The 15,943-nt window shown below is 44.0% G+C and overlaps 1 protein-coding gene across 3 annotated transcripts in view; it reads right to left on the reverse strand.

Moving 5' to 3' along the window:
- CHODL (chondrolectin) overlaps positions 1 to 15,943 on the reverse strand; it is a 277,889-nt gene that overhangs the window by 125,431 nt on the left and 136,515 nt on the right. For all 3 annotated transcript variants that reach the window (XM_069204102.1, XM_069204100.1, XM_069204103.1), the window contains exons 2-3: positions 983 to 1,295; positions 250 to 407 (exon numbers count right to left, since the gene is read on the reverse strand). In XM_069204102.1, coding sequence (XP_069060203.1) covers positions 250 to 407; positions 983 to 1,295 — 471 coding nt within the window. The remainder of the gene's footprint in view (positions 1 to 249; positions 408 to 982; positions 1,296 to 15,943) is intronic.

The raw sequence follows: 15,943 nt of genomic DNA on the forward strand, positions 1-15,943 counted from the left end.
TCAATTCACATCAAGGAAACTACATTCAACATATTTGATACAGAAGTTCTTAAGTCAATGTCCTATGCATCTTTCAGTATTTTATCCCCAAGTGTAATGTCTTATTACATGCAGAATTCTTGACCCATGAGATTAAGCATAGTCCAATGTTTTAAAGCTCAAAAGTGCCACGAAAATGTCACTGCTTAATGTTAGTATATTTATAATCATAGACGTTATCAATCCATTGGTTTTGATTAATGTTCTCACCTGGAATATACTTGCAGATGAAGTTGTGTTTCATATTACACCTGTCATCATTCCACTGATAAAGGTAGGGACCACCAATGCCGGGGTTTGCAGTCGGTTGGTGATACATTACAACGCAAGCTTCGCTTCCGCATGAGGGTTCATCAATGTACCAGTTTCTAACATAGATAAATATAAAGCATAGCTTAAACTTAACGGCAATTGGAAAAGGAGGAGACATTTCCCTTAACATGAGGACATATTGCTCTGCAAGGGTTACGCTACTGAATATCGACACCAGCAATCCTGTGGTACAAGAGTATCGGGGACAGAATATCAAGGGACAAAATATCGAAAGGTAAGTGCATTTTGGAAGAATAGATTTACTATTGCTTGAATGACGCTCTCGTAGTACTCTTAGCTTTCCCATGAATTACTTTTATTACTCATGGAATTCAAGAGTACTAGAAGAGTAGATAATAACAAGTTTTGTGAACCAGATGTACGATTGTGTTTTCACCGAACAGTTACTCAAAGGCATAATTATTTTTTGTCAAACTATTCAATGTTCAGTGGCGAAATCATAGTCCCAAGAATAATAACGTTTTTTATTTCAAAAGGAAATTATGGCACATGCCCTACATTGGCATATTTGTACGTTATTTAGTGTTCTTGACTTGTAGCAAATAAATTAACATATGTGGAGACCTGTGACACCACGAATATAGTCCTAGAAATAAGATGGATAGTTTACCTGAAATTCGAACTGGTTCCATCAACCCATTCGTACATGTCTGAGCAGGAACTTGCTGACGCCTGAGCTTTTCCGTTTCTCCAGAGTCCAATCCAGAAATCTCCATCAGAAATTCCAGAGCCGGGTTTTGTGAGGTTTTGAAGTAAACCCTTTATCAGTGTCTGCTCTGCTTCACTTTCAAGACTTAACAGAACTCCGTCGCCGATTTCGCATGCTTGCCGAGCCTCGTCAAACCCAAGACGCCTTGATATCTCATGAAAATAGGCGATCTTGTAACAGGGCTCGTTGGCGTTCCCCAGACACACTTTCTGACCTAACATAAAGGCAGAAAAATATGCGATTGAAACAATGACTTAATAGTGGGTGACGCACCGCGGCATCACGTAGATAGTGCACTAGATGCATAAACTGCACTATCTTGCACACGACGTTGATTTAATTAAACCATAACTGTGCTGCATAGCTTTTGTCAGATAACGGGACAAAGAAGAAACATGAGTGTACAGAATTCGGACTTACATCATGAAATAAAACTTACCAACATATTTTATTTGCAAAACACAATAAATTAAGGCATATCGGTGATTTATGTGTTGATGGGCTCTAATTCGACATGAATCTGCAGTTGTAAATCACATCATACTGACATGCTATTACTGTGTGGTATCGCACTTCCAAGGAGTGTATGCGCTCTTTGAAAAACACATAAGTGATGATGCACTTCAAATAGTTGTTAACCACCAATGCTGTTCACCACAGGCAGATTTGCAGATATTATAAACAAACCTAACGAGGATGTCGATGCCTTATACTTTGTCTCGTGCATGAATAATCTGCTGATAGGGTGACAATCACAGTTGTATGTCACAATATTCAGGTCAATAACATTGACCTGCGCATGTACGGACTCCACAATATTGCCTACCAACATATGGTCAAGATAGTGGCTACAATTATGGAATGAATGAATGAACAACTGGTACAAAAACATAATTTCCTTCAATTGCTTTAGCGCTATATTGCTTTAACCCCAGCCATAACTGTCCCCTCCTCTTGTTAACTATGTTTTACCTACTTTACAGCACTGCATGAATCAAATGCCCCCGTACACATCATCCTATTTCCTCCTGAATTCCACAACAGTCTAGCACACTGTGCTAATCATGGTATGCACGGTTTATCCCACGCAATCTCAGTATCCTCGTGTGCATCATCATGCAGCCCCCCTAGCTCACTAATCGTCGTTACTTCTATGCTCATCATTCTAAATAATTTTCTGCGGCCTATCACAGTGTTTCCCAACCTTTTGACTTCCATGGACCCCCACTTTTTCATAACTGGAACCCAGGGACCCCCACTGAATCATTTGTGGAATCCAGGGACTCCCTACTGAGTCATTACTGGAAGCCAGGTACCCTGGCCCACACATTGTTGATGATTTGAAATGCAAAACAATACACAATACACACAAAAATACAGAAACAAGCATCAGCAAACACATAAACAAATGATAACACATTTTTATTTTGTTTGCAAACAAATATAAATGAAATAAAATAAAAACAGTAGTTTTAAAAGAAAGGTTGGCACTTTTCTAAATTCAACAGAAGCCATACATTCTCAATACTATGTTCTGTTTGATGCACCTGCTCTTCTCCCACGATTCAATCTGAGGATACCAATTTCATTATTAGCCTTAATTAATTGACATTTACAGTGCTTTTTAAAATTTCAAACTGTACATTTAGCCACTTTCTATATATACACACTGTATTAATCTGTTAAAAATATTTAATTATCTAAGCAGTTGCAGACCCCATGAGGAGACTTTGCGGACCCCCGGGTGTCCTCGGACCACAGTTTGGGAACCACTGACCTAGCAGATCCTTGGAATGTATCATGTACCTGAAAATATCCACGCATGAGCAGCGCAATGCATGTCATCTAGTTCCCACGAACAACTGATTCAACTCGGAAACTTAGTGGTGTTGCATTTGTAGAATACATTGCTATGGGTAAGTGAGGTAGTTGAGCATGTGAAAATCAATGGAAATAAACGCACAACTTGCCGGGAGATATTGTAGTGGCTACATGGAAGAGAGTTTATTTGCTTTTTATTACTCACTACTCAGACCTAAGTCCAAAATTCATCCCTAGTATGTATACTAGAAATCAGAGATCAATTTTACCCTCTGAAGATTTAATTGGAGGCAGCTTGGTGAAACACATGAATTTCATTGAAATATCCCATGCTATATAGTCAGGTTTTGTTCCCAGAGACAAGAAGACGTTGCTACGGTTACAAAGAGACATGCATAACAGAACTGTTCTCCTGTTTAAGCACAGGGTTGCGCACATGGGGTTAAAGTTGTGTTCTGCACAGTTTCACGAAACAGAGTTATTACTGGGGTCTGTGGGAAGATTACCATCGTCCAGGAAATCACTACACATGTTTTGCAGGCAAAGCATACTACTGGACTATACACAAGTTTGAATAAACTAACTTCAGCCCCTTACACTCAGGACAAACCCGTCAACAGCATCTCTTCAATTCAGAGCGAAATTATACATTGCTATATGAGGACTGAGAAATATCACAACATAAGGATTGCTGCAATGCTTTTTTGTGGGCCCTGCAGCAGCAAAGTTCACGAAGCACTCAAAAGAGAGGATGCAAATGGTCCCTTGTTAGATGGGCTCGGTTATACTTTCTGCAATGAAAGATTAGCCTTGATTAAGGTGGTTGATGTGGATGAGGAATCAAGTTCAAGCTCATGGACAATGGTGGGAAGAGGTACAGGACAACACAAATCTCACATGTGCAATAAATATATCAACATACAGTCAGAGTTGCTGTTACACCCACACTTCAATACTATCTCAAGAATATATAATTACTAAAGTACACAACAAAATACAAAATGCACAAAATGTACAATAAAACAATGGAAAAAAAAACAGGATTATAGTAAAAGCTGGTTTACCACACTAATGTCTGCAATAAACTTATGAGCAGGTTTACCACGCTTACGGTTGAAAAAGCTTATGATAAGCCAAGCCAAACAAATGTTAAATGTAAACGAAAGGACACCATATGCCAAACCTCAAAAAGTGTGATTAGTATCTCAAGTAATCTTTAATATCCTTTGGATTTATGTTTGGCAGATTATAGTTGTCAAAATGTTAATACCTCAATATTTAGAGGTGTTAAATGCACTTGGTTAGTGGTTCCCTACTAGGAGTGAACGTCAGGTGTGTTCCAAGCTGGAAATAAATGGACAAATCTCCTTTTCAGTAAAGGATAACAGGAGCAGAATATATGCAGATCCACAATCATTAAGTTCAGGCAGTTGTGCAAGTCTACTAGCCAATCAGGGTCAGTACACCCTCAAAGTGTTGGAGCCAAGTCAAAATGTCTGGGCTACATTTTCTCACTTAGAGAAGAGTCTAGGACTATCCCCTCCTTTAACTAAATGCTGGGGTCACTGCTTGCATGCATATGGCCAAATGCAACCTTCATCGGGCTGCTTTTGGAGAACCCTTGTGTAATCATCCAGACAGCCCGGGAATGCAAAGAATGTAGAGGAAGAAATCAGGTGTTAAGGATTTGTTAAGGATAGCCCCTAAAGACCTCCTCCATCGTTTATTTTGAAACTGATATTCTTACAAAACAAATATTTGTGCTATGCTGTGCATAACCCTTACGACAGCTCCACTGACAGCCTTTGCAACGTGTTTACTATGCACCCAATCTCTAATGATCATAATCAGTATAGCAGAAGTTCTACATTATGGGGTCAATGGTTGCAGCGGCAGCTGCCGCAAACGTCAAGGGGAGTGTGGGGGGTGGGGGAAACAACATTTTAAAAAGCCACTTACCGTTTTCGTTGCACTGCCCATCTTCCCCTCGCTCCTCTTGTGGTGTCTCAGCATTCACTGGCACTGCTTTCATGTTAAACATAGCATGACAGCAGTGTCAGGACTAGTCTGAGCGGCAGTGACTGCCACTCAGACACAGCCCTGGGGTCTGTGCAGTTTCTCCAGCCCGGTTGTGCTGAGACAGCTGGTGAAACACCCATGTGGACTCAGGTGCACTCTCTCCTCCTCTCCCTCCCACCTCCTGTGCCTCTGCCCCACCCCTCCCTGCACTGCTGGCTGAGCCAGTAAATGAAAAATAAAACAATAGTGCAACTATCGTTTTATTTTTCATCTGGTGTCTCAGCCAATGGGGTGACCCTCCTCCACCATTGCAGAGGAGCTGCCCTTGAATGGCTGGATTCCACTGAGTGATCCTGGAATTTCCGATACCATGGGCATTGGTGATTCCAGGAATGGCTTGGGATCAAAAAGTGTTCCATTACTGTCCCCTGAAAAGTTAGTAATCACATGAGGAACCAGGGAAAAACACATCAAATTCCCATGGTTATTCCCATCCACAACCACTACTCCCATCCCTGCATTTCAGCTGGACATTTCAGCAGCCAGCAGGCAAAGAGTTTGTGTGAAACATTTCTGACTCCGGCTGTTCCTGAAGGTCATATAAACCTGATGGGGCTAGTAACAAAAGTCAGACTGTTAAATAAGCTCAAGCATTCAAAAACATGAAGCAGTTGGCAAATGCCTTTCTCAAAACTCTGAAAATAATTCACTAATAAGTCAGTACGCAGCTTTTCTGGGTGCAAATATGAAACTGAAATTTACAATTATGCTCCAGGAGTCTGGGCTTGTAAAAAGCAGTCCCCGAGGGGATCCCCTCAAGACTACAGGATCAGGAGAGAGAATTAGGGTTTCCCTTCTCTGGATAAAAAATGAAAAGGGTGACCCTGAATAGCACTAAATTGCAGACCGAGGGGTTATAAGAAAAATGGAAAGAATAGGGTAGCTTTACAATTTGTTGGGTCTTTTTAGTCTTACAATGCAATGGAAGCTATTGCCCAGTTGTCCCTCTTCTCAGTGGTTTGGTTATATTCTCAGATAACTTGTGTAACCTTGTTCTCATTTCTGAGGGGGAAAATGCTCAGTTCTCAAACAATCAAATTAAATCTTTCTCGTGTCCACTGCAGGACCAAGATGAAAAACAATTCAGCAACGGTCTACTAGCACCAATTAGCCACTGTTGCTAAGCAGAGGACTGCCACAACGTTTACTTTTACAGTGGTTTGAACAGATTGGCTCCACACATTGCAGTGTACAAATTGCTTTATGCACAGTGGTATCTAACTTGATGAGACCCGTTGACCTGAATTTTTTATGACTAGGCAGCCAATTGAAAAAACACTAAGGGGCATATTTACAATGCCCTAGCACATTGTTATATTTAATGTTAATGTGGCCCAACAAGGCCGAAATCACCTGTGCCATATTGACAGAGTGGCACACTGCATGGATTGCGCCACTCTGTAACCCTTTGTGCTACATTATGCCTGTGCTAGGCATAATGTATGCAAAGGGTACGTTCCCCCGTTAGGTGTAAGGAAATCTATGAGACCTCCTTGCGCCATTTTTAACAGCACTTTTAATGCCTGCTTAAAAGCAGGCATTAAAATGGGTCTTCCATGCTTTAGAATAGGGCTCTCTGTAGGAGTCCTACAGAGTACATCAATAGCGTCATGAAAAACAACGCTATTGCCCCCTGCCCTGTGCCATGGTGTGCCATATTTTAAATACACACATGGTGGCGGGTGGGGGGTGCTAAGGGACGCAGGGAAAGTGGCGCTGCACTCAGTGCAGTGTCACTTTCCATAAATCTGCCCCTAAGGCCATAATTATGAGTTTTGGCGGTCTTACCGCAGGACCATCAAACTCAAAGGGAGAAGGCCACCTCCAAGGTGATGACATCCACCCTGAGCGTATAACAATGTTTCTGCCAGGCTGACCAGTACATTGTAATACACAGTTCCCACAGGGCTGTCTGGCAGGAACAGTGCTACGATATTGGTCTTGGCTCCCTTAAGGGAGCCAAATCCAATATTGTAGCACCCCAGCATCCTGAGAAAGCAGACCCATGGTGCTGGGTAAAGGGGCCCCTGCACTGGCTTTCCGCCAGCCTTTCCATGGCATGGTCCCCGCCTTGGAAAGGCTGGTGGAAAGTGGGGTTGTAATCAGCCAGACTGTGCTAAGTTCAGTGCTGCCGTGGCTGGTTGCAACTCTGGCCACCATTGACACATTGGGAACCACGTTCCCGGCTGAGACAGCGGTCCCCTGGCAGGTCTGTCCGCCAGGGTTGTGATGTGCTGGTCAGACCACCACAGTTGAGGCGGTCCAACCGTCACCACTAAGCTGGCGGTACTTGGACTGCTAGCCTCGTAATCAGGCCCTAAGTAAACAAAGTACATATACTCAGTAGAATAGATTCATGTACCTTGATTGATATTTGAGGCTGCAGTTGTGTCTTGATAGCACTGTGGTAGGCAAATAAGCATTCCAAAACATATGAACCCAAAATAGTCAAGGAGGTCCTCACATTGCTACATTGATGTGTGCCATATCTGTCACGACTTACGTGCTGCTTGCGCCAGGAAACCGCAGATCTAGTGGCGTGGGTCGTGAAGGTTCGACTTTGGCCCAGAAAGGGGCGACTCTTTCTAGTAGCCACGGTGCTGTCGGCGATGGAACTGCCAAGAACAGACCGTGCCCTTTAGAAATAGTGCCAGAGGGAAAAAACCCCAAAAAGGGGAAAAAACCTCCAAACAGTGGATTCCTGAAACAAGAACAAAACCAGGAATCAAAAGAAACAAAAATGCAGGTAAATGCAAAAATGGAAAAGATTCAGAACCAAAGGCCAAGAATCAGGAGCGAAGACACAATCAGAGCAGATAGTGTTGCAGCGCAAGGAAAGGGAGAAAACAGAGCCCTTATATACCAAGAAACAGGAAGTGACCAACAGGAAGTAAAAAGACACCATCTTAGATAGGGAAGAAGTACATAGAATAGAATAGAACAGGAACCATAGAAAATAGGGAAAAATGAATTCTGGGAAGAATGAGGAAACCTGGGAAGGGGCAAAGACATAAAGAAAGGACAGAAAATGCCCCAGAAAGTATAGAAGAAAAAGAAGAAGGAAAAGAAGAAAAAGAAACAGGTAAGGAGGGGTCAGGGGAAAACGGGGAAGCAACAGAAGGCAGAGCGAGGCCCCAAGTAAAATCTGGGGGCCTCGCGCTGTGCAGAGAAGGATTGGGGGGCGCCGCGTCCTGAGAACGCACTGTGCGGCGCGAGCCAAATGTTCGGCTCGCGCCGTGCCACGCGGCGCGACAGTAGGTCCCCCCCCGAAGGTCCAGGTTTGAAGGGAAACAAACGATGAAAACGAGAAATCAAAAGAGGGGCGTGGACAGAAGATGCATCTTCCCATGAGCATTCACTAAGAGGATAACCCTTCCAGTGAATCAAATACTGAAGACGTCGGTGAAAAAGGCGAGAGTCACAAATCTCCTGAACCTCATATTCAGGGACATCATTCACCAACACAGGAGGAGGACAAGGAAACTGACGAGAGAAAGGATCAGGGACATAAGGTTTGAGCTGGGATACATGAAAGACCGGATGAATTTTCCAAGTATGAGGCAAGCGAAGACGAACAGTGACAGGATTGATCAACTGAAGAATACGAAAAGGTCCATAATAGCGAGGTGTGAACTTATTGAGAGAAAGGCGAGAGGGCAAGAATTTAGAAGAAAGCCAGACTTTATCATGAGGGTGATAATCTGGAGTGGGTCCACGTTTCTTATCAGCGATCTTCTTCATATATCTCTTGGTGTTCAATAAATTAGATCTAATTAGTTTATGGATTTGCAGGAGACGTTTGGAAAAAGATGTAATTGCAGGCAGAGGAGAGGTAGTTTGAGGAGAAGTAGGAAAAGAGGTAGGATGATAGCCATAGGAACAGAAAAAAGGAGTGACCTTGGAGGCACTATGGACAGTATTGTTGTAAGAATATTCAGCAATAGGAAGATATGTGTTCCAGTTGCTTTGGGTGGAATTACAAAAACAGCGAAGGTATTGTTCTAATCCTTGGTTCAATCGCTCGGTCTGTCCATTGGTCTGAGGATGGAAACCGGATGACAGAGCTATATTGATATTCAGTGTCTTGCAAAAATATTTCCAAAACCGAGAAATATACTGAGGTCCCCTGTCAGACACAATGGTATGTGGAAGTCCATGGAGACGGAAAATATGGTCAATAAATATCTGGCTCAATTCTTGGGATGTAGATAACTTCTTTAGGGCAGTGAAGTGAGCCATATTAGTGAAAGAATCAACAGTGACCATGATAACCTGGTTTCCAGCTGATGATGGAAGTGAACACATGAAATCAGTGGAAATAGTATGCCATGGAGTTGGTGGAACTGGCAAAGGCTGTAGTAATCCTGCAGGTCTGCTATGGGGAATCTTGACTTGAGCACATACAGGGCAAGCCTGAACGTATCTTTCGACATCTGATTTCCAGGTAGGCCACCAGAAAGATCGCGAAAGAAGTTCTTGTGTGGCCTTAATACCTCTATGACCAGCAATCGGTGAATCATGGCACATCTGTAATGCCTTGTCTCGAACTCTGTTAGTAGGGAGGAATAACAGATTTTGATGGTAATAGTATCCTTTCTTCTTGCATAAAAAGGTTCTTAATTTCTCTATTTCGCTATTAGACAGGCTGGAGTACTCCAGTTGTACCTCCTCCAGAAAAGATTGAGCAACTCCAATGATTTTACTAGGCTCCAGTAGAAATTGAGACTGGGAAGGAGTACAATCTGGATAACGGCGAGACAGAGCATCAGCCAGAATGTTTTGAGATCCAGGTATATAGGTGATGTAAAAGTCATACTGGCTGAAGAAAAAGGCCCAACGGGCCTGGCGACTATTTTGGCATACAAAATTACGGAGACATTGCAGATTACGATGATCTGTTCGCACCTCGAATGGCTCCTTGGAACCCATCAGAAACTGTCTCCATTCGAAGCAGGCTGTCTTCAGAGCTAGCAACTCTCTTTCTAGCACTGAGTAATGTTGTTCTGCTGAAGAGAGAATATGGGACAGATAGAAAACAGGATGTTCAAGACCATCATCCTCTTGAAGTTGAAGTAAGACAGCTCCAATAGCTCTTTCGGAAGCATCAGTGACTACAATAAACTGTTTATTGGTATCTGGGTGTCTTAAGATGGGAGCTTGAGTGAATGCCTTTTTTAAATCTTGAAAAGCTGTTTCAGCCGCCTTAGTCCAGACAAACCCCTGTTTAAGATTTTCCTTCTTTAGAGTATGGGTTATATGGCTGGTCTGTTTAGCAAAGTCTTGAATGAACTGCCGGTAAAAGTTTGCTAATCCTAGGAAACATTGTGGGGGTGATTCTAATTCTGGCGGGCGGCGGAGGCCGCCCGCCAGAATTCCGCCCCCATAATACCGCTCCGCGGTCAGAAGACCGCGGAGGGTATTATGAGTTTTTCCCTGGGCTGGCGGGCGGTCTCCAAAAGACCGCCCGCCAGCCCATGGAAAAACTCCCTTCCCACGAGGATGCCGGCTCGTAATCGAGCCGGCGGAGTTGGAAGGTGCGACGGGTGCAGTAGCACCCGTCGCGTATTTCAGTGTCTGCAAGGCAGACACTGAAATACCTTGCGGGGCCCTCTTACGGGGGCCCCGCGATCCCCCCTACCGCCATCCTGTTCATGGCGGCTTTCCCGCCATGAACAGGATGGCGGTAGGGGGGGTCAGAATCCCCCATGGCGGCGCAGCAAGCTGCGCCGCCATGGGGGATTCTGAGGGCAGCGGTAAACCGGCGGGAGACCGCCGGTTTACCCTTTCTGACCGCGGCCAAAGCGCCGCGGTCAGAATGCCCTGCGGGGCACCGCCGGCCTGTCGGCGGTGCTCCCGCCGACCCTCGCGGGTTAGAATCAGCCCCTGTGTTTCTTTAATAGACGAGGGAGAAGGCCAATCGAGAATTGCTTGTACCTTTTCTTGGTCCATAGCTATGCCGGTGGGACTTAAATGATAACCCAGATATTTGACTTCCGTCTTATCGAACTCACACTTCTCTGGTTTACAGGATAGTTGATGTGCTCGGAGTCTTTGAAGGACTTGTTTCACATGAGAAGAATGGAGTGCGGGATGTCTGGAAAAAAGAAGGATGTCGTCTAAGTAAATTACGACTGTCTGGTTCAAGAGATCGGAAAATATTGAGTCCATAAATCTTTGAAATATTGCAGGGGCGTTCGTAAGACCAAAAGGCATGACTCTATACTCAAAATGACCAAACGGTGTCCTGAATGCTGTTTTCCACTCATCTCCTTCTTTTATACGTAAAAGGTGGTAAGCTCCCCGAAGATCCAACTTGGTAAAACGTTGAGCCCCTCTGACTGCCTCTAAAATATCCTTGATGAGGGGCAAAGGATAACGATCCTTGATAGTTATTTTGTTTAGGCCTCGAAAATCTAGAGCCCCTGCCGGAGAAGACGATGGAACAATGAGTCCACTCTGTACGTTTTCCTCCAGATACTCCTTAAGAACTTCCTTTTCAGGTTCCGTGAGAGAATACATCCTCCCAAAGGGAACGACTGTTCCAGGTTCCAAAGGAATAGCACAATCGTACTCTCGATGTGGAGGTAATACAGGTCTGGATGGTTTTAGAAACACGTCTTGGAACTCTAAATAATGTTCAGGGACTCCTTGGACAGTATTGATGGAATACTCCGTAGTACTCTTAATAGGTGTTAATCTGTTTGGTGACCAATATTTATCGGAAGCAAAGCAGTTTTCTTGACAAAACTGTGAGGATAATGAAATTGTCCGGGTTACCCAGTTCACATAAGGATTATGTCTTGTAAACCATGGAATTCCGAGAATAATGGTATGGTTGGGAGACGAAATGAGATCAAAGGTGATGTGCTCTTGATGATTACCAAACTGTAAATTCAACATCAGGGTCGTAGTATCGACTGGACCTGAGGATATCAAGGATCCATCCACTGTGTGCACTTGTTCAGGAATGTCTTTGGGTTGTGTAGGAATCTGTTGCTTAGTGGCCCAAGTCTTGTCCATGTATATACCACTAGCACCACAATCCAACAATGCCATTGTTCTTTCTTGGCGGCCATCAGGTAGTTGTAATATGACAGGTAACACGAACAAGTATGTAGTATTGTCATTAAATGAACTGATAGAAGGTATAGCCGATGATCCCGTCCCCTCCCTTCTTACAGAGGACGGGAAGTGGCGTTTCACGAGGGTTTAGGTGGACGTACAGGACAGGTACGAAGCATGTGACCAGCAGAACCACAGTATAGGCATAATCCTTTCTTCTGTCTGTCTTCCTTCTCACTAGCGGAGAGCGTCCCTCGAGTAGTATCCACTTGCATGGGTTCCCCTTCTGTGTCTCTAGCAGGGGGACGAGATTCCTCAGGACGAGGTAAATACATCCGTGAAGAGTTTGGCTGAGAGGATCCTCTACTCCTTCTCTTCTCCATTCGTCGTTCTTGAAGACGATACTCGATGGAAAGTGCTTGATCCATCAAGCCACGAAGATCTTCAACTCTAGTGGAATGTACTAATTCATCCTTTATTTCTTCCTTAAGTCCTCTGCGGAACAGAGTTACCAGGGTACGCTCCACCCAAGTGGTCTCTGCCGCTAACTGACGGAAACGTGTAATATATTGAAGGACATCTTGGGAACCCTGCTGGATATCACATAATGCTTCTTCTGCCGAGGCTTCCAATCCTGGACGATTAAACATCTGTTTGAAGCGGGTCACGAAGGCAGAATAGTCCGACAATACCGGATCATTGGACGACACCATCGGGGTTGCCCAGGCCAAGGCAGGACCGGATAATGCACTAATAAGATATCCCACCTTTGTTCTGTCATGAGAGAATTGGGTAGGTCTGAAGGTGAAGTACACCGTTAGTGCATCCAGGAATTCACGTAGTTTAGTTGGTTCACCAGAGAAGCGAGGAGTAGAGGCGGAGATAGTCGGAACATCGCCACTGCGGAGGGCCAGAGCCTGTCGTAACACCGCATTCTCATTGCGCAATTGTTGCAATTCCTGAGCTTGTTGTTGAATGGTAGTCAAAAGAGATGGATCAGGATCTGCAGCCGCCGCCACTGTATCATCCATAGTGTCCGAAGATGTCGGAATGGTTTGGCGCTGCAATCTGTCACGACTTACGTGCTGCTTGCGCCAGGAAACCGCAGATCTAGTGGCGTGGGTCTTGAAGGTTCGACTTTGGCCCAGAAAGGGGCGACTCTTTCTAGTAGCCACGGTGCTGTCGGCGATGGAACTGCCAAGAACAGACCGTGCCCTTTAGAAATAGTGCCAGAGGGAAAAAAAACCAAAAAGGGGAAAAAACCTCCAAACAGTGGATTCCTGAAACAAGAACAAAACCAGGAATCAAAAGAAACAAAAATGCAGGTAAATGCAAAAATGGAAAAGATTCAGAACCAAAGGCCAAGAATCAGGAGCGAAGACACAATCAGAGCAGATAGTGTTGCAGCGCAAGGAAAGGGAGAAAACAGAGCCCTTATATACCAAGAAACAGGAAGTGACCAACAGGAAGTAAAAAGACACCATCTTAGATAGGGAAGAAGTACATAGAATAGAATAGAACAGGAACCATAGAAAATAGGGAAAAATGAATTCTGGGAAGAATGAGGAAACCTGGGAAGGGGGAAAGACATAAAGAAAGGACAGAAAATGCCCCAGAAAGTATAGAAGAAAAAGAAGAAGGAAAAGAAGAAAAAGAAACAGGTAAGGAGGGGTCAGGGGAAAACGGGGAAGCAACAGAAGGCAGAGCGAGGCCCCAAGTAAAATCTGGGGCCTCGCGCTGTGCAGAGAAGGCTCGGGGGGCGCCGCGTCCTGAGAACGCACTGTGCGGCGCGAGCCGAATGTTCGGCTCGCGCCATGCCACGCGGCACGACAATATCTACCAAGTCACCCTCACCCCTGAATATATCCAGGCCTTTGTGATATGGTGGGAACATATTTTACATCATATCATATGGAGGTCAACTACTGCCTGCTGCCACTGTTGATTAAACACGCCATCTGTAATAGACTACCTATTTCATGGCCTGTTCTGTGTCCTCCATTTCAGTGAAATAGCTACAAAGAGACATTGCTTTATAATGAATTACACCAAAGTTACTAGATTCCAAGCTATTGGTAAACGGCTGAATGAGTTCAAACGATCACGGTTCATACTACCCGAGATTTATGTTGAAAACTTTATTCAAGGCATTCTATATTGATTTTGTTTCATTATGATAGACCATTGCCAGACATCCCCTTGCAGTTTCAGTGTCACTGCTGCCAGGTCCTCAGTGTAGAAGGCTCTGGCTGTCCTATAAAGAAAGCAAAAATACAGATTAAAATATGAATTCTGCTATCTTGGATTTCAGACCAGGAAAATGCTTCAACCACTATTTTCAATATTTATTAAACACCCAATTTAATGGTTACATTGGATTTTTAATAAATATTTTGAAAAAAGAAGCTTTTAGAACATTACCTTTTCCTTGCATAAAGCCCTGACGAATAATTTGCATTGGCTCGCCAGCAGCTGCCTAGCCAGTGCTTAACCATGATCCAATGTGAAAACTGCTCCCAGAGCACAAACATTGGCCTGGGTGTTGGAAGGTATTTTCCCCTTTCAGGAAGACAGGTTATGGTGGACCCAGGAACTTCATTAACTTGTAAATGGGCCTGACTTTTCAAAAGTAAATGTAAGATGGGATCTGGGGAAGGCAACCCTTTACTTTACCAGTCAGGCCGGCACCAAATCCAGTGGGAGAAAGGGTTATGGAAGTAAAGTGCACAGTGTGATCGTTTACAGTAGGGAAAGCAGGAACTACTGTAAAAGTGGGTAGAATCGCTCTGGGAATGTTTATCCCATTGGTTAGGAAGCAGCCAGGTGTCAGCTCCATTGAAGGAGCCAGGTGTCAGCTCCATTGACTAACTGGTATAACCCATAAATGTGGCATCCAAGACATATCTCATAACACTCTCTGGACCTTTACAAGAAAGGAAGAAGAACTGCACCAGCTGTTTGAGACCTTTTAAGTAACCTGAAGGGCTGAATCTGCTCCGACTTCTACCCAGGACTAATAAGTGGACTACAAGAATCAGTTGGCTTGTCTCTTGTGAGGCTAGATGGACAAAAAAGGTACAAGAGGCCTTTACTCAGGACCTTGAGTAGACTCTTCTGGTGACCTCTGCTGGAGTGAGTCTTGACTACCAAGTGCTGTTAGGAATTCTTATACTTCTGGAGTTTCAGAGGACTGGACCAACCAGCCAAGCCAATCCACCCAAGAGATGAACTTCACTGGGTTGAAGAAATGAGATTCTCCCACTTAGACCGTCTCCACAACAGCAAAACCATTTAAGCGGGCCCTCTGCAAAAGGTAAAGGACCTCATGGAACTTATTATTGAATAAAGCCTGTGGTCTTGCTCCCCTGGAGGATTGTGAATCCTGAAAAATAGACTAAATTCACATGTAGAACTCCTACCTGGGCAAAGGTGCTAAAAATAAAGCATTCTATGCAGGGATTTCCCTGTTCCCAAAATTTGAACGTTCCCACTCTGTTTTTTTCCTCTCTTCTGCAGCATCTCTTCCAACTGCTATCTGACTTCAAGAGGACTTCCTCAATGGCACCTCACAACTTTGTCTCCCTGCAGGGTTTCTTCTTTAATTTCAGTACCAAAGATAAATCTCAGGCCAGGATGAAGCTGGTCAGTGTATCTGATCCTCGCTCAATTTCTTTTGGCCTTAATTTGTGTCTTGGTCCTGGTCAACCATACCATAAACTATCATTGGCTCTCAGTGGGTTTTGTTGCTATGTTCCTTAAATCTTCTAAAATCCCTACTTCTGATTCCTTTTTGCAGATTATTGGTGTTTTGCTGTCCTCTTTATTTCATTTTAACCTTTTGTTATAGATTGTAATGGGATTTTTATTGTGTTGTGTTTCTGAATTTTTAAATGTCTTGGG

This window comes from Pleurodeles waltl, chromosome 8, assembly GCF_031143425.1.
Source record: "Pleurodeles waltl isolate 20211129_DDA chromosome 8, aPleWal1.hap1.20221129, whole genome shotgun sequence".
NCBI classification, from domain to species: Eukaryota; Metazoa; Chordata; class Amphibia; order Caudata; family Salamandridae; genus Pleurodeles; species Pleurodeles waltl.